The following is a 19,986-nucleotide window of genomic DNA, read 5'->3' as shown; positions in this document are numbered from 1 at the left end:
TGATCTTACTCCAAAAGAAGAGAGAGAAAGGAATGAAAATACTGTTATGTCATGCTGACTTAGAAAAAAAATTAAGAAATTATTTGAAGAATTATTCACATATGCATTATTGAAGTTTAGCTAGTGACAGAGGCAAAGGACAGAGCAGACAGACCCAGATACTGCACATATCTACACGCCTTTCTGGAAGAATCAGTATGCCTAATTATATAAGAAAAGTTACTCGCATGTTCGGATGTTTTCACAGTACTGATCAGTACTGATTCGATAAATATTTCTAGGTAGAACACATACCTGATTGAAGTGGAATATTAACCTGTCATGTTAAACTAAATCAGTTGACGATTTTAGGTATCACAAAGAATAAATACAAGAGGCTTGATACTATGCAGATGAAACACATCTCTCTGAGTAGTTGTGCTGGTTTTGGCTGGGATAGAGTTACCTTTCTTCACAGTAGCTAGTATGGGGTTGTGTTTTGGATTTGTGCTGGAAACAGTGTTGATAACACAGGGATGTTTTTGTTACTGCTGAGCAGTGCTTACACAGAGTCAAGGTCTCTTCTGCTTCTCACACCACCCCACCAGCGAGGAGGCTGGGGGTGCACAAGAAGTTGGGAGGGGACACAGCCGGGACAGCTGACCCCAACTGACCAAAGGGATGTTCCATACCATAGGATGTCACGCTCAGCATATAAAGCTGGGGGAAGAAGAAGGAAGGGGGGGATGTTCAGAGTGATGGCGTTTGTCTTCCCAAGTAACAGTTACATGTGATGGAGCCCTGCTTTCCTGGAGATGGCTGAACACCTGCCTGCCGATGGGAAGTAGTCAATGAATTCCTTGTTTTGCTTTGCTTGTGTGTGCGGTTTTTGCTTTGCCTATTAAATGGTTTTTATCTCAACCCATGTGTTTTCTCATTTTTCCTCTTCTGATTCTCTCCGCCATTCCACCGGAGGGGGAGTGAGCAAGCAGCTGTGTGGTTCTTAGTTGCCAGCTGGGGTTAAACCCCTAAACAACAGTACTGCAGTACCAAGAATTTGCTGGAGACTCTAGAGGAGAAAAAGAACTAAGATAGCAACTTTTTAATAAAAGTATTGACCTTTTCTCTCATTTCAGGAGCTGCTGAGAAAAGTTCCAAACATGGTGCAGAAGATAAAACACAGAATATTATTAGTGCTATGAAGGAACGAATGAAGATTAGAGAGAAAAATAGACCAGAGGTGTTTGAAGTGATCCAGGAAATGTTTAATATTTCCAAAGAAGATTTTGTACAATATACAAAAGCAGCAAAACAAAGTGTTTTGGATGGAACATCCAAATGGTCGGCAAAAATAACCATCACAGGTAAATTTTCTTCTGAACTCTTTGCTCTAAGAGCTCTTTCTTTCCTAGTCCCCTGACTCAGGAATGATTTATTATAATTAGAGCTGGAACTGTGTGTTCAATTGCATACTTGGTGTGTCTATAAATGGCTGAATTTATAGCATGCTAACTGGAAGAGTTTTAAGTTACAGCTGTTGGCAAAACTACTTTATATTCCACTGCTCTAGGAAGGAAGATAAGTAAATGGTCTTGTTGTCTCTCCTCTACCTCCTACCAGTATCTCCTGTGCGAGTGCTGAACTTTTTGCCACCAACTGCAAGAGTTAAAGTTCATAATTGTGTTTATGGGAGTTTAATGACTGTAATGCTAAGAACACTGCAGCTTGCCATTCCAGACCCCATTGGTTTGAAACTCATCCTCCATTCTTGCTGCTTGACTAAGGGTGTGTTCCAGTTTAGTGATGGTGAGCCAGGGATACTTGCGCACCCAGAACATACTCAAGATTGGTTCCAACTGCATCAGCCTGGTTGCTCATAAAGATTTCCAGGTCCTCTGAGTCTGATATTTCAGTTTTTTAATTAAAATGCCAACACAGAAAATCTAAATAAAAGATCAGCTGACTACACAGCTCAACCTGACTTTATGTGATATTGGATTACAGACAAATAGAGAGACTAAACTAGAAGACCAAAGAACTGAAAGGCAGTGATGTGAAACCTTAGAGGACTCTGGTTAGGTTTCACACCTAAAGTAGCCTCAATTTCATGTTAATATAATGAAAAATAATAAGCCCTCTTCTGATATTGAAAGTAAATTAAATGTTTTCTCTTTCTCTAGGATTTGCATTATTCCTGGGGATAAGGACACAAACTTTAGGAACTTATTTTTAGCTTTTACTAGTCAGTTTTGCTAAAAATGAGTGAAACAAAAGCTACATTTTTAAAATAAACAATAGCGTATACTTAAGTAACACACACATTTTTCTCACCACTTAACAGAAGCTTGCATAAAAGGTATGTTTAAGTCAGTTCTTGGTGCCTGATGTTTCACACCTGTACATATGGTAATTTTCCTAATGTATTTTACAAGGTATTTTCCATATATCCTCTGTAAGATCAAACACATGCACGCTGTTAAAAAAATACAGGAGTGTCCTTTACTACTCTTTGCTTTATGAAACAAGTGACTAGGATACCCTGAGCAGATAGATGGCATTATTTTAGCAAGTTACTCAGTAAATGTGCAAATGTCTTTAGATTCTGTGTCTGCTGGGTAAACATCACTTTACTAGTGTTGGTACAAAACTCACTTATATTGCTGAATGGCTTGGTGGTTCTCTTTTAGAAGTAAAATTCATACTGACTTGAGTTCTGCAGAATCATGACCTAATAAATGAATCATAGAATTTAGGAAGTGATGTTGGAAGGGATTTCTGCAGTACATTCAAACCTTCTGCTAAAAGCAGGGCTAACTTCAAAGTTAGATGAGCTTGCTCAGGGCTTTGTCCAGACTAGGTTTGAAACTCTCCAAGGATGGAGATTCCACATTCTCTCTGGGGAACCTGTCCTGCTTACTGGACAAGCTGTTTCAGTTATTAACCACTCACACTGTAAAACTGTTTTCCTTATATCCAACTGGGATTTCTCTTGCTGCAGCTTGCATCTGTTACATCTTATTATTTCACTGTGTGCCTTCGAGAGGAGTCCAGCTTCATAGAATCATAGAATGGTTTGGGTTGGAAGGGACCTTTAAAGGTTGTCTAGTCCAACCCCCCTGCAATGAGCAGGGACATCCTCAACTACATGGGCTCATCTGGCAGCTCATCGTCTCTGTGACATGCTCTTTAGGTAGTTGAGGACTGCAGCTTGACTCCTCCTAGCCTTCATCTTCTCCAGGATAAGCAAACCCAACACCTTTAGCCCTTTCTTATATGTCATGTGCCCCAATCCCCTAACCGAATTGGCAACCCTTCATTGGACTTTCTCCAGTTTGTCAGTCTCTTACTGGGGAGCTTCAAAGTGCAGAAACAATATTTCATCTGTGTGTGGCCTGACAGGTGTCAAACAGATGCAAGTAAACACTTCCTTCAGTTTGCTGACTATACCCTGAAGGGAGAATGCAAGAGTCTCTCTTCATTAGAGCATTTCCCACACCAAGTGAAGAAACTTAGAGGCAAACCTAAGCTAATTGTTGGATCTTAGAGAAAGATGGAAAGAGAATCCAGACTCCCTGAGGAGCAAAATATTAATAATCTGGAGAGGGAATAGTAGTAGTCTTTCCCTGCTCGTGTTTTAGAGATGTGTACTTCCACATAAATAGCTCAGTATATGTTGGGTCCCATGTTATAGAAGACTGCTAATTCCTTCCCTGACTGGCATCATGTTCTAGCCATCATTAATAAATAAATAAATAAATTGGAGGTTCGCTCTGCATTTACCCTTTACCCCAAACTTCCTAAGCCATGTTGCAAGGCATTTGCTGCAGTCAAACTTGACGGCTACTGTGAAGTCTTTTTTCTTTACAGTCCTTACAATGCTTAGTAATGAGATGGGGAGTGACCATGAAAGTCCTCTGTACTGCACAGAGGTTTGCTGGTTATCTCATGGCAAAGTATCAAGGAAGGGTCATTGACAGACAGAATTGCCATTTCCAGTGCTGAAATGTAAAGCTGGCATTCAGGAGGGGAAGGAGAAAGCATTTGTCAAGTGGACCATGAATGAATTACTCGGTGAGAGTTGGTAGGTGTGTTGTTAGCTATGCATGGCTCTGTAGTCCAAACTAAAGCCCGATCACATTTGGGGCAGTAGGTAAACTGTACATGGAGATGAAGAATAGCAGAATATGTGCCAGAAGAAATCTAGGGAAAATCTGAGATTGTGAATCAGATGGATTAGGAAAAAGGGAGGCCATTCTGAAGGTTGTGGGACAGTGCATGAAGCTCAAAAGAATAGTTGTTGAATTTTGGGACTGTCACCAAGCACTGGGGACATGGAGAGGTATGTCAGGCAAAATATTTAATTCATATTCTTACTTTTAGTTCTACCTCTAAGGGATACTCAAGGCTGCCTTGTATTCAGGCCAGTATAATAGTTAACAATTCTGGAAGATGTTTTCTAAGCTGGCACTTAATTCTCCTGCATAAATAGGAGAGGGATACTTCCTTGCCTTCTAAAAATTTCCTTTTGGGTTTACAGTGAATGGGGAAGACAAAATATGTTCTAGTTCATTCCTAAGAGTTAGTCTTTTCAGGAATGAGATGTGTAAAAAAAAAAAAAAAAAAAAAAAAAAAAAAAAAAAAAAAAAAAAAAAAAAAAGTAACAGAAGCTTACTTTTTTCACTGAAGTCAGCAGATGTGACTGAACCCACACCAGGACCTGATCTGCTGAGTAAGAAGGTGCCATTTTTATGTAATCATTTTTCTGAGCACACTGAGGGAGCTTCATTATCCAAAATGACTGACATTAGAGAATGTCAACTAAATGTTACCACTGAGATGGTTTAAATAATATGTGCAAAATAAGAAAACCAAGCTCTGCTGATGCTAAGAGCCATGGCAAGTGTTTTAGCTGCAGCTCTCTGGGTTTGGTAGGCTGCTATTTGACAGTTCTGATTTCTCCTGAGATTTCCAGTTTTACGAATTATGATGGAAAATCAAACTGTGTGCATTTGTATTTGCCACAAAATGTCTATATATTAACTATATACCCACATTAACTGTCAGAAAGGCTGAAAAATGCATAAACAGTTCATGATAATTGATCTGAACTGTCACCTTGTCTGTGATAGAATAGGAATTATTCTGAAAGTCCTCATGGTTCATCTCTCACATGAGGAAAACAAATGACAAAGTCATAACCATGCCCCTCATGTTTAGTTTCAAAATCCACAGTGCAGATTTTTGAAAATTTGAGCTTTTATTTTGGAAATTTTAGTTTGTATCTTTGGAGAAATTTTGGGAAATGTTATTTATTTATTTATTGGTGAGGGGATGGAAATTTTAGGGAATTATTAGATTCAAGCCAAGTTATACAGCAATGTTATATTACTTGCCATGCTGATTAAATCAAAGTTTGAGAAGAGTATCTGAATTATGCATGAAAAAGTAAAAAGAAAAATATTTGGTTTGTGCTCTGTAGTGAATCTTTAAATGTATTACTCTATTAAACCATATTTGTAAATTTTATACAGTCCAGAAGGGTAGTTAGACAAGCCTTGTCTATCTCCAGAGTAGCAGATACTGGGAAAATTCATCCAGAAATCTTTGTTTCAGGAGCCCTCAGTTTGAGGGCTGTTTGAGTCACTGTCTCATTTATTTTTCAGCAATGAAGGCTATGAGGGCTAAAGCACATTCCTCTCCTTTTGTTGCAGTTCTTTGTGCTCAGGGCTTACAAGCTAAGGACAAAACTGGCTCAAGTGACCCATATGTTACTGTGCAAGTTGGCAAAACCAAGCGGAGAACAAAGACTATTTTTGGAAACTTGAATCCAGTATGGGATGAAAAATTCTATTTGTAAGTATAGAGGATACTGTTGTTTCTTCCTTTTTTTAATTTACATTTAGGTAATATAATGCTACGAAGTGAAATAATTAATTTGAAAATATTTGTTGCCTATATTATGCGTATTCATAGCATTAATAAACTAGCAAGTTCTGAACGGAGAGAGCATAGAAGTTTATTGTGACTTTATCATACAGTAATCATGCAGCTCATAATTATGGCTTTTGGGGGATCTATTGGTGGTGTCTATCCTAATTTTTTAGGGAACTCAAGTAACAGTTTCCAGACTTTGACCTTACATACGAAATGTTGGCATTATAAGTGCCTTCCTATGTCTCAGATACTGGCCATGCAAGAGAAATGCATTTTTATTCAACATTACAATTCTCCTAAGTGAAACTGGGGAATCTGATAGTAACTGGTATGTTTCAGGCTCTGGGCTGGCCTGTTTGTAATGTCTATCCTTACCAAGACTGAGTGTTGTCCAGAAGTCTGCTGTGGAGAGTATGGTATGATCCTCCTGTCTCCTTTCTTTGGCCACAGCCTCTGAACTGAATATGGTATAGATTGTTGTCAGCATATCACGGAAGTTCAACCCTGACTGCAAAGTACATGTTTTAGTCTGTAATACGTTGACTAAGGTTTGAATATGCTTTCGTGCCAGTTCTAGTTCTGGCAATGTTCCTAGAAGTTCTTTCGGAAAGACGTGTTACAGTACAGGAAATTCCAATTCACAGGTACTATACTGTTCCTTTCCTGAAAATATTGCCTTAGGATACAACACATTCCTGACTGAGAATGTGACCAATCTGATAATAGTATCAATTTGCTCAGTGTTATTCCTCTACATGTAGCAAAAGTATTTCAGCGTTTATTCTTTTCTCAGCTTGATTACTATGTGCTGCAATATATGATGTGCACTTAACTACTGTTGTTAAAGTCAATTAAGGATTCTGAAAGGCTAATATAAACCCTAGATTTTCTTTGCAAAATTTTAAGTGAAAGAGAACTGTTTATTTAGGCAGATTTTTTAAATTGTTTAGAAAAGTTCCAGTCTACCCTGAAAGCATCTACCACAGTATTATCACATGAAGTTCGTAGGTATTTTATGGAAGCTGTGTGAAAACATTAGTATAGTAAATTATGAAAAGAAGAAATTATAATAATAAAAAAGGATATAGCATTTCAGTGTTTGTTAAACACAACTGTTCTATTTGCATTTTTACTGAGAATATATGCAAACTGTTGACACATTATAATAGCCTAACCTTTTGGTACTACGTTATAAGTCTAATATGTTTGTGCTTAATAGTGCTATTCAAAACTGGATGTTAACTTGATACAACTTGATGAAACCCTGTATCAGTGATGATAAAAATGATGTGTCATTTTATTAAGCAAACCTGAATTTACGAAGCAGCAGCAGCAAAGCTTAGGATCCTGCAGACTGCCCAGTCGAGATTCAGAATCTCTAGTTATTCACCATGTGCAACGGACAATTTCAAAATAACCACTCACCACAACGTAAAATAATTGTCTTCAGGCTATAACATTGTTTAGTTTCTTCTTACGTTCCTTTCCTCGTATAAGAAAGACATCAGTTGTCATTATTCCTATCTGCATAAACCATGGAAACAATTTCTGTTAGGGTTCAGGCATTTGAAATAGAGCTCTGTTTTCTTCAAGAAGGTGCAATGTCATAACATGAGAGGTTACCTTCTTATCATGTAGCACAACAGCTATTTTCTCTTCCCTGTTTTTTGACTAAAATTTGCTACCTTATTGTTGAGTAGGTTATCATTTCACTAGTGAGTTTGAAAGAGTATGACCCAAGATGCTGCTTCTATTTGCCTAGAAAAGGTACTAGGTAATCCAACTATATCAAACAATGTATGCCCATTCCTTTCACAGATTCAAACGCCAGTACTAGAAATGAATAGTTAATTCAGAGAAAACACACACTCAGAAACTTTTTACAGGCTTCCCCTATACAGATCATGTTTTCTTTTTGAGTTATTTGTGTTACTGCAGTAACAGTTGAAGTGTCATACCTCATTGTATGACTGTGAGTAACCAAAGGTAGGAGATTAATAACTTTCTTGCATTTAATTGTATGAGTTGCATAGTGTCAAAAGTTGGATGAGCAATTCAGCAAATTTGGTATGAAGTTTTAAATGTATTTTCTCAAAGATGTGAGCAGGACTACCATAAAATCCCTGGAAACTTGAAAATATTATAATTTTTTCACCCAGCACTAACTATTACTATCATGTGCTGCTCTAGCAATAACATTAATAAAAACGCCCCCAAACCTTACTATAGCATAAATGTCCTAACTGCTTTGAACTGAATACATTTTCAATCATTTTTATAGCACTTGTACTTCTAAAATAAAGTTATCTCCCTGACTTAATGCATTGGATTTCAATTGAAAGTATATGAGATTTTCTAAAGCTCGTTAAATAAACTAAATGTTTAACCACAAGATTAAATCTAAAGTAGATCAATATAACTATTTCATTGACTCAGGAAGTTTCATTTAAATTAGGCTCTACTAGTGATATATGATAGTCCTATTTAAAATGAAATACTAATCATCATTGTAACTCCCAAATGATAATTGCAGAAATAAAATATATCTCAGAATCTTACAATCATATATTTACTCATAATACCAAAACATTTGTTTAAATCTCCCCATCTGTTCCAAAACAAGGACTTGGAAAAAACATTGGCTCCCCACTGTGCATTTGCTCTGTCATAACAGATAGAGTGAGGGCAGTGTTCTAGTTTGCAGAATCACACATAAACCTAATATGATTGTTTGGTAAGCAGAGAGTGAATGTTTCGAACAAAACATAATGTAACCCTCTGCTAAAGGACCACGGGATACTGGCATAGATTTTAACATGGGAACTCATAAACCATAACTAAAGTAGAGCTTATGTACAGCTGCATGCACCTCAGTAAAAAAAACAAGACTATCAGAGGAAGAATACATCTTTCCTCTAAAGATGTTTTTTGTACACAAGATAGAGAAGTAAATAGGCTAGCAGATGCTCGTTTAATGAATGTAATATAAGTGGTAAGGGCTTTGATCCTTTCTATTGGCATTATTAGAAATGAGATAACAGAGCAGTTTTTATTTTTTGAATAAAACATAAGTGATAGGAGAGTTTTTCAATGCCAGAGCAAAGGAAGAGTCTTGCAGCTATCTGTCACCTTCCCTCTTCTGGTTGAGTGTGGCATCTGATATGGGAAAAAGGACTGCATTTTTATTTTTTAGTTACAAGGAAGAGATATTTTGTCTGTATAGTTTTCAACTTTGTAGAAACTTTTAGATCTATACACTATAATAAAACTCTTCTCCACTCTCATTCTTTTCTTGTCTATTTTCAACAGTTGATCGCTGAAATATGGAAATCTGCTTTTTCTGGCAGTGTTGTCTAGCAAGCACACATCTCCAAATTGCCTTGCAGACTTTGCAGGTATCACATTTGCTCTGACCACTCATTAACACCTCATATACAGTTGTATAATACAGAAGTCTTTCATATAACTGGATTATTTTACATTACTTATTCTTTCTATTTTGGCTGTCACTAGGCCACCATATGGCTCTGATAAATAACTTCATTGGATATCTATTACTCCTTTCAGTGTATGAAAACATTTGATCTAATTGATTTAAATTAGACCAATGAGAAGGGTTTTTTTGAAGACCATGATTAGCACCTGGTCAATATAATGGTCATCACTAAACTGTTAGAATTTGTCTGATTTCTGACATTCTTGATGCTTTCCTGGTGATATACTGAAAATATCAATGCAGACATAAAATCCAATAGAGAGAAGATTTACAATTGCTCGCAGGAAAAAAAAAAGCCACCTGTTTCTTCAAACTAGAATGTTGCTGAGCATTCTTACTGCTATATATTTTAGCAGATAATACTGGGAAAAAGTATCGTCTAGCACCAAACAGCATTGATGTAGATTAGAGACCATGATAGTTAAAGTCTCTGTGTTGGTCAGAGCAGCTGTTCAACTGCTTCATATTTTTGATATTTCAGTCTAGAGTTTCTGATGAAGTGAGAATTTCTGGCAGCTATTTCAGGCATCCAGCTGTGGATGTTCTTTCCTTAGAATTACCTTAAAGAGCAGCACTTGCGCAGTTTGTTTATACTGCAAAGAAATGATTTGTGGATTCATTTAAAGCAATACTTACTATAAGCAGCCATGTATAGGAAATAAAAACAAGAGGACCTTACCAAAGTCCTTTCCTACTGTCATTTTATACGTTCTTGATCAACTGAACTGTCTTGTAAAAAGTATAATCTTCACTGTACCTGAAGACAATAGAATTGGTTAACTGTTTAAATGGTGTTCCATTTTCCAGTGATATCTAAACACAGTCTTGTGAGAATTGTTGAAACAGCTTAAGGATTCTTTCATAAGCAAGAATATATAACAGAGAATTATATTACACAAAACCAACTGGGTAACAGAAACCTGCAAATTAGTTTACTGGATTTATCCATTCTAAAAATTCTTCAGTAAGCAGCCAAGTCTCTGAGATACATCCTGCTAATTAAGATAACTGCATCTCACAGCCTCAGCCCAAAACAAGAGAACAGAACAACCCTAAGAACCAATTCAAATGATAAATTGTTTGTTCTGCAACAATGTTTTTCAGTTTCACAGTAGGCCATGTTTGGTCTGAGTCTTTTTTTTCAAACTGCTGTCAATCCAGGTTAATTTTATATAACTCTCTTTTTGTTATGACAGAGTAAATTAATGCAAGAAAAGGCATAATTAGTCTCATTCTACTTCATCAGAAAGCACGGCCCATGACCACACTGTTAAAGAATTGGGACTGTCCAGGCTAAAGAAGAGACGAGTAGTGGTGGTCAGGATGTCTTCAAACACCCTTCTCCTGCAAAGAGGAAAGAAATAATCTATTTTCCGTGCTTACTGTTATAGTAGAACAAGAAGTAATAGGCACAAATTCCATTTAGAGAGGCTTAAATCAGACTTCAGACAAAGTTTGCCAACAGTGGGGCTAGTGAAGTACTGGAATAGGTAGATTTCCTGAGAGACTGTGGAACTATCTCTGAACACTTAAGAACAGAGTGGACAGACTTCTCATAGCAATGCTATGGATGTATCTGGTTCTTGCTTGCAGTAATGGCAATAATAATAAACATGAGGGTAATAATAGCAATCAATGGCTTCCTGAACTTCATTCTACTACTATTTTCCATGACTATGTGGTTTCTTTATACTTTTAGGACAAAATCTCTGTTATCAACTTCCATTCACCATCTAGACCATATGGCATCCAAGATATTTTAGTATAAGGGAATAAAATTGAGTAAGAATTTAGCAAGGTTCAACTCTTGGATTGTTTTATGTGCATTACCTGCTATATAAAATGTATTCTTTATGCTTGTTTGTAAGGGGGTTTACAAAAAACAATGATCTGTCATTTGCTATGTTTTTTTTTAATCTGTGCAACGTTTTGAGCTACTTTTTCACACACATAGTTAATGCAGCCAAGTGGTACCTTTATTTTTATCCATTTTCCAATTAAGTCAATGTTGACTCACTGAATGAGTGTAGCACTTAAGAGAACAAAATATTGTCTTCCAAAATCTATTCCTTTAGCTTGTGAAAGACGTCTAAGGTGTATGTAATGGTCTACAACTAAAGCAATATCCATCTGAAATAAGGACATGAATAGTAAGTATATCTATGATTAGTATCACAAAGTGGTATGTATCATGTTTTCTTTACATGCCTTAATGAGTGTATGTCCAAAAAGAATTCAGGTACTTTTGTAACAGGCTAAACAGAAATAGAAGCTACCGGAGAAAGAAACTGAAAACAAAATACAACAAAAACCAAAGGTTGTGTACTTCATTTACAGTAAACTACACTGATTCTTCAGCAAGTGCACTCACATAGGCAGGCTGGCATTCTTCAGCTGAATTAGCCTGTTGAAAACAAATTAAAAGATCTTTAGGTTTGTCTGTCAACAACCAGAGTGACTTCTCTGGAACTTTGGCAAGTCATGCTGGCTCTGGATTTGACATTTCTGGAAAGTTAGGTAGGTGAATATTATTTGGATCTTGGAAACCCTTATTGGAGAGCAGAGAGAATGTTTATAGAAGAAACTCATCTCACACTTTGCTATCTTTTTTATAACTGCTGTTGGGAACAAACATGCATGCTAGTGCTTCAGGAGGAAAAAAAAAAAAAGGCTAAATACGTTTTGAAAAGGAGGAATGGGCACTATGAGAGAGAAATAAGGAAGATACTTGTAGAGTGATTTAATCTGTCTGTGAATCATTATCCCAGCTGTAAAATTGGAGTAAGAATAGTATAATGCTTCCCTTTTTTACATTTCTTTGTTCTGTTGCTTTTGAGGATATTTTTTAAAAAAGAACCCGGTCATTATCTGTGGCATTGAAAAGTTTCTTATTAGAGTACAAGTTCTTCAAAGGTTTTCTACCACTAGCTGTCTATTCTTGAACTAGTTTTCTGAGTGCTCAGGGAATACAAGACCAGTTCTAAACAGATTTATCTATCTTATTATGACAGGAAAGATTTTTCTCTACTTCTTTGGAACTCTGATTAAAAGTAGTGTATGTTTGATTTTTAGACTACTCATTTGTGAAATGATTGGTTAAAAGTTGATTTAGAAAAAAAGTGGTAAGCTACAAAATGTGCAAAACTGGAAGCGAGCAGGCAAAGGTGTTGCAAAGGCTTGTCAGTCAAGTTAATTTTCTGTATCTCAGATTGTCGCAGTTCAACCCCAGCCAGCAACTAAGCACCATGCAGCCGCTCACTCACTCTTCCCTCCTCCCAGTGGGATGGGGAGGATGATTGAAAAAAAGTAAAACTCATGGGTGGGTTGAGATACGAACAGTTTAATAACAAAAGTAAAATAAAATATAATACTAACAATAATAATAATAATAATTGTAATGAAAAGGAATATAAAAAAAAAAGAAAAAAAAGAAATAAAACCCAAGGAAAAAACCAGTGATGCACACTGCATTTGCTCACCACCCACTGACCAATGCCCAAGCAGCGATCCGCCCCTCCTGGCCAACTCCCCCCAGTTTATATACTGGGCATGACGTTCCATGGTATGGAATACCCCTTTGGCTAGTTCAGGTCAGCTGTCCTGGCTGTGCTCCCTCCCAGCGTCTTGCACACCTGCTTGCTGGCAGAGCACGGGAAACTGAAAAATCCTTAACTTGGGATAAGCGCTACTTAGCAACAACTAAAACATCAGCGTGTTATCAACAATATTCTCACACTAAATCCAAAACACAGCACTGTACCAGCTACTAAGAAGAAAATTAACTCTATTCCAGCCAAAATTCCAGGACACAGACATAGCCTAATTTGTCTGCTGATTGCTTACAGAATTTCACCAAAATAGTGTATTTTACGGGAAAAATTATTTTCTTCAAGTTATAGAAATAACACTTCTTTAGAGTGTGGGGGGGGAAACCTCTTCACCTAGACTAACTATTCAGAGTATGCAAATTTGTTAGTGGATCTAAGAGTTTTTACTGAAGACTACAAGGAAATAATGCTGTTATGATGAATGTATTTCATTTTGACAGAGTGGGAAATTAGTCTCCATACATTCTTTACCAGCTTCTTCATTCATTTGCATTTATTTCTTTACTGAAAGTAGCATAGCATCCATTAGTTGTTATTTTAACACTGGGTGCAGATCTCTTAGATGAGGTGTACAAACAGGTCATGCCAGTGCACCTAATATTAAATTTACATTGCACCACTATAGTAAAGATAGTTTATTATTACATTTTTTATTACTCTAGCCATTAGAATAAGCAGGAATGCTGTGAGGATTATTTCATGTCTGTGCGGCATTCAGTAAATGCAGAAGTAACGTAGTGTCACCAGATTGTTGATAAATTATTAAAACTATCTCTTCTATCTAGCATCTCTGAATATACTGCAGCTTTTTCAGCTTTCAAAAGCATCAGTATCTTCATTCTCTGTGTGCTAAAGAACAATTCACTTCTCACCTTCCTGTATCACACCTTAGTGAACACTTTTACTGAGCATATAAAGTGGAGTGGCTAGAAGAGGAACACTGAAAATAGCATATGTTGTCTTCGCCTTGAATTCCCCGGGCTGATTTTCCTGAACAGAGTAAGCAGAAGTAGGAATCCTACCCAATGCTTTTTGCAAAGCCACAGAGCTTCTGCACAGATGTTACCAGTGACTCAAGCAGAATGTGCATCTCATTAAATAGTGCTGTTTCTGAGAGGCTGGGCAGGTAAGTAGAATCATGCAGAGACAGTTCTGTAACTTTAATAGTAAATCTCCCTGCAGTCTCACTGCCACAGGGCAGGCCAGTAGAAATACGTGTTCATCCACCCTTCTGTTCTTGCATCACAAATCTATGCTAGTTTTGGGGTCTTGCACAGGAACATTACAAACAGGTAGCAGAGCTGACTCAGTGCTAAAGGTTTAGGCATGAAGATGAACATGTGAGTAAACCCATTGATTGTGATAGGTCTTACCATGTTTCACTAACCTAACATTAAAGGAGAAAATATGTGGGGGAGAGAAATGAGGATATCAGGGAAAAGTGCAGTCATCCTGACCGTTTGAATAAATATTCCTTAATCAGCTAAGTGTACATCAGAGGGAAATTGGTGTTGTCTCAGGAGAATAAAAGTATGGTATTTGTACTGAAGTACCATTTAATGACTGTTTATATGCAGCATCTTCCTGAGAAGCAAAGCAGGAACAAGATTTCTACTAGCAGCACAGATATGATGATGAGGGTCACATAAATGCCTCACCAGTGATGGATTTTTCTATGCCACTGTAGAAATCCCCTGTTTAATATTTCTATTGAGTGCACAGCTAAATGCAATTCAGGACTCTAGCAATGTTAAGCAATAATTCAGGGCTACGTTTAGGAAAATTAAATGGTTTCTGGGTTTAGCCTAGTTTCTTAAAGCAAAGGTGTTTATTTGATCCATCTGTGTCTTCCTATATTTTATACATCTTTGCCAATAGCTTTTGAATTTTGAGGTCAGTCAGTGAAATTTCACAGATTGCCTAATACTACATCCATTATGTTCTATGAAAACAGGTGGTCAGACAGAGATGAGATCCTAACAGTGTCCTCAGTATGAGCTCACCCCATAATAGACACCAGGGAGTCCATATGAAGGGGTAATTTATGAAAATCCCAATTATGGGAGCAGATTCAATAGGTGATTGCAGTTTGTTAGACATCAGGAAAGCCAGTCATAAGACAAAAGGAAACTAGGCTTCATTAGTTTTGCTAATCACAGAACAATGTGGTTTTTAATTACCAGAGATATCTGCAATGTTAGAATTTGGAATATAGACAGACACAAGTGTTTCTGTGATACTGAATAATGTCACAGTGAGGCAAAGTAAAAGCTGTGCATGCTATTTTTAGTGACTGATTGGTCTTGACAGTAACAATACCATTTAAAGCACTTTATACTTCCAAAGTCCATTACCACCACTAATTAATTCTTAGAACACCCCTGAGGGGTGCCAGCTGGGAGATAAGTTATAGTATTACTGGTTTAATGCTGGAAACGCTGAGACAGATCACTGAGCAGTGATAGTGCTTAGAATAGAATTCAAGTAAGAACTCTTAATCTAGTGTCAAACTAAGACCTTGCTGAAGATGAAAATTTGCTGCTACGCTTTAAAGCTATATTTAAAGATAACCAAAGATTCGTAATATTTAAAATATTTTTGTAGTATTACTGAATGGATATAAAAAAACCACGGTTAGTACAGATGCACGAGTATGACATGGCTTATAACTGATGCCAGGTCTGTACTAGCTATTAAATGTCACCAGAAAGTTTTTCACTGCCACAGACTTCTGCAGTCAATGTTAGGATATTCCAATGAAGTCATCAAAAGCCAACGCTGACCAATATTAAACAATCTTCATTGTGGCTTATAGGAATAAGCAGCAGTAGAGTTTCTTTTCCATTTCTGTGCAAATACATGCAGGATGGAGCTGGGAGTAAAAATTTTTATCCACTGGGAACTCTGCAGATTGCAAGTGAAGCCACCTCACTCTCTCATACATCCAGTAGTTTCTCAAATCCACTCAACTCATGAGGGGTTAGTAAGCCACTTAAATTTGCAAGGAATTTTTTAGTATATAGCAGTCTGTCCCTCTTCATTCTCCTTACCAGGGAATGTAGGTCTTGGAGAAAAGTAATATATCTTTTAAAGAAAGCAGCTACTTATTTCCCTAGGTTTTTCTGATTGCCTGTCTTGTCTTGCTGTGGTGTTTGTGCATACTTGTTGGGTATTTTTCAAAAACTTCCTGCAATGTACTGGAAATATTTTTTAAGATTTTCTCCCTTTTTGTATTATAACATTCTAGGCTACTACTTTTGTGCTCTGCTGTATGTACTACATAGCATTCCTAAATGAATAAACCTGATCTAACTGTACCTTTCCTAAGATATTTGTTAAATAATAGCATCGAGAAGTACACATTGTAAATTAACTAATAATTTTAATGAGGAGTTCATGATGTTCCTAAATACAATCCGTATGTACATATAATTCAGTCACGTTAATCTCTTTACTTTCTCTTATATATAGTAATTGTAGTTTTGTCCCTGGCAATGTGGTATGACCTTTTATTCCACTCAATGTTGTAGGTTGTTTGTATTCTGTCACTTTATGCAGTTAAGCAGGTGTACGGAAATTGAGGACAATGAATTAGACAGCAGTACAAATGTATGTAGCTTATGTATCACTCACATTTTGTATTTTATTATTATTTTTACAGTGAATGCCATAACTCTACAGACAGAATAAAAGTGAGAGTATGGGATGAAGATGATGACATCAAATCTAGAGTAAAACAACATTTCAAAAAGGAATCAGATGACTTCCTCGGGCAAACAATCATTGAAGTAAGAACACTGAGTGGAGAAATGGATGTATGGTATAATTTAGGTATGATTCTTACTGATTTTTTTTTTTAAAGGAATTTAGGTAGAATCTCAGCATCTGCAGATTTGGGACTTCAAAATATATAGCTTTGGTACCAATATACAACTTTTAAAATCTTCAATATTACAGGTTCACTTGAAAATGAAAGATACTTTCTTGGTTTTGATCCAGTTACGACAATTACAGAGAGCAGGCTAATCACAACAATATCAAAGAAAAATATTTCATTTTAATGCAAAATTAAAAATAGGTAAGAAAACTCAACATTTCAGACTAGTCCATTCACAGTAGCATTCTGTGGAAAATAAATCTACAAAGATACATAGAAAAATTTAGCAAATATTTTGCTTGCTGTCCACATTCATTTTATTACATATTTTAAAAAATCATTTATGTACCATTCTGGGTCTAACCATCCTTGATTTTCACTGTGTTTACACCTGTGGTTCTTCATGAAACTTGCTTGCTTGAGTTTTCTGTTCTGTACATGTAAAATGTGTTTACATGCAAAGTCATAAACTGAAGACAGCCTGCTGAAGCTCAAAATGCTCTCTGTTGTCCTTAATGACTGCACTTTCTTGTCTGGACAGGTCTTAAGAAGTATCATTCTTTAAACCAGAGATAAATCAATGAAAGTGTGTCTCAGAATACATTTCCTTTATCTAAATCTAAGCATACAACTGTTCTTTAATTCTAAAAATCTCTTTGGGTGCAAAGAGTAGCCCTTTAAAAGTTAATCTCCTATATTTGCTAATAAAAATGTGATAGTAACATTTTTATCTAGTTGTCTGCTCTGTGAAAACTTAGGGTGAAATGTGATGTAATTTTTCAGAAATTGTAGAGCATTTGTTTCCTAATCAATAGTCCTTGTTTCCCTGTCTAGTGTTTCATTTTCCAGTGACATATATAGATGTATCAGGGAACTGTTTGATTTCTTATTGACAATTAAAAGAAAGCTTTGCTTTATTTCCTATTTATAATGAGATTTTTTTAACGGTAAGATAATTCAGTCATTATGAATTCGGAATTATATTCCTTCAAAAATTTCAGTGACTTAAGCTCGTATAAATTATTATGAAATGAATTTTTAAAACAAATCTTGCTGAACTGATTTGACTGGAAGCAGTTTAATAACAACTTTGAAAATCTATGTGCTCTGCAAAAGGAAGAATCTAGAATGAAAACCTTTCAATCAGCATCTAAAAAGAAATATTGGTAAATGGCTCGTGATAATTCTAATATTCAAAAAAGAATGGCATATTTTATTCTGATACATACACACATTGAACAACTACAGTATGTCACATCATACAGAGGAAAGAGGAGTGAAATACTCAAACAAAACAATTGGATTTGTGGAATAACAATTCTTATTAATTGTACTGTTCATCACCACTCACATCACAGCATTTTGTGAAAGAATCATAAAAATTGTAATAACTATTGACTCAGTTATACTGCTAGAGTGGATTGGAAAACTGAGAATTGAAGTCAAGGAAGATCAGTAACCTCCACAATGAGTGACAGCAACTAAACGAACTAGTACAGATAGCGTAAACAAAGTTCTTCATATCATTTCTTCTGTAAGATTCAGCTTAGCTCTGTAATTGAGTTCTGCTAAGAACATTTTGAGTTTCCCTCAAACATAGTAGTTCAGGTTGTTGCTGAAGTCTTCATAACTAAAGGAAAATATCAATAATGAAAATAATAATTAGTACAGATACCAGATAAGAAATGGAAATAATTTCTGTTGAAAAGGGAAAAAGGTTAAATGAAGTGCTGTGCAGCCTGGTTTGAATTTGGCAGATAAAATAAGAAAGATTCTTTATTTCATAGTTTGATATTCTGCTTCATGGCCTGAACCATGTGTGTGGTATTAAAAAAATTCTCTTGTTCTCAACAGCAGGACTTTCTGGCTTTAAAAAAATTTCTTATTAAGCTAGAATGATTTATGAAAGCTTTTCACATGACATATATTCTTGGTAGTTGCTAATATATTATTTTTCTGCTCTTCAGAAAAGCGAACAGATAAATCAGCTGTCTCTGGTGCCATTAGATTGAAAATCAATGTTGAAATAAAAGGAGAGGAGAAAGTTGCTCCCTACCATGTGCAGTACACCTGTCTACATGAGGTATGTTGGAGAAGTTAAAGAATGCATACTATACAGAAATTACTATTTAGTTGTTGCATGGATAAGGAAAAAAGGCTACAGAACATTAGAACACTGAAACAAATAACTGCTGCTACACCTCAGGACAAGTTTATTTTAGATTTCCCACTTTGTATTGTTGATGGCATATCAGTTTCAGAGTCAAAGGCAGAACAATGTAACACCAACAGATCATTCCTGCCAGTAGGAGTTAGAAAAAAGAAGAGGTGAAGTCAGCTAAGTTCTCCCTGTACTGTATTTTGTTTTAGTGTTTTGATGCTCCATACACGCTTGCTAACATCAAGAAGATACAACCATTTCTCTATATTACAGAAATATAGCTATTAATTGTAAAGGACTTCTTTCCTGCTGCATTAATTCATATTTTGGAGAGAGTGAGAAAAAGCAGAAGCACAGACAATATACAATTCTGTTCTCCTATCGTCTAGATTGCTTTTGTCAATGTTGAAAAAAAAAAAATCACTGATAAACCAGTGTGTCTTTCAAAATATTTTCTTTGTATTTGATTCCTCTTCCCTCAAACAGTGATCCACATTGAAGTTCTGTTCTCAAAGTACTTTCAGAAAGCTGATAGATAATATATGGCTGAAAGTTCAGCACTAGTATGTATCCACAAAATCCCATTGTTCACCATTTATAAAACTGAATGTTCAGGGCATTTGTGCTCATAGATTTTGACCTGATATTGCAAATGTTTTGACCTGTGAAGTAAATGGCAAAATTCTGTTTCTTTAAGATAATCCACATGACAGTTATGGGCTAATTAGCAAAACTGAAATTATTTCAAAGTTGGGGGGGGGTTTGGTCACTGAAAATAGGAAATAAAATCTGCTGCTCAGTTTGTGGATACATATGGAGCTAGGTAATCTGAGAAGCATTCTATGACATTAATGTCAAATTAAGTACTAGCTTTGGTCCTAAGGCTGCTAAACCTAAACTTTATTGCATACCTTTCACTACTTGAGAGCCT

General features: G+C 36.1%; 1 protein-coding gene across 2 annotated transcripts in view; it reads left to right on the top strand.

Moving 5' to 3' along the window:
* The window catches only part of UNC13C (unc-13 homolog C), a 188,418-nt gene that overhangs the window by 59,888 nt on the left and 108,544 nt on the right, over positions 1–19,986 (top strand). For both annotated transcript variants that reach the window (XM_050903121.1, XM_050903120.1), the window contains 4 exons: positions 1,116–1,343; positions 5,691–5,832; positions 16,679–16,848; positions 18,862–18,977. In XM_050903121.1, coding sequence (XP_050759078.1) covers positions 1,116–1,343; positions 5,691–5,832; positions 16,679–16,848; positions 18,862–18,977 — 656 coding nt within the window. The remainder of the gene's footprint in view (positions 1–1,115; positions 1,344–5,690; positions 5,833–16,678; positions 16,849–18,861; positions 18,978–19,986) is intronic.

The sequence above is a fragment of the Gymnogyps californianus genome, chromosome 11, assembly GCF_018139145.2.
Source record: "Gymnogyps californianus isolate 813 chromosome 11, ASM1813914v2, whole genome shotgun sequence".
NCBI lineage: Eukaryota > Metazoa > Chordata > Aves > Accipitriformes > Cathartidae > Gymnogyps > Gymnogyps californianus.
The sequence above is the reverse complement of the archived record's forward strand: the minus strand, read 5'-3'. Positions and strand labels throughout refer to the sequence as shown.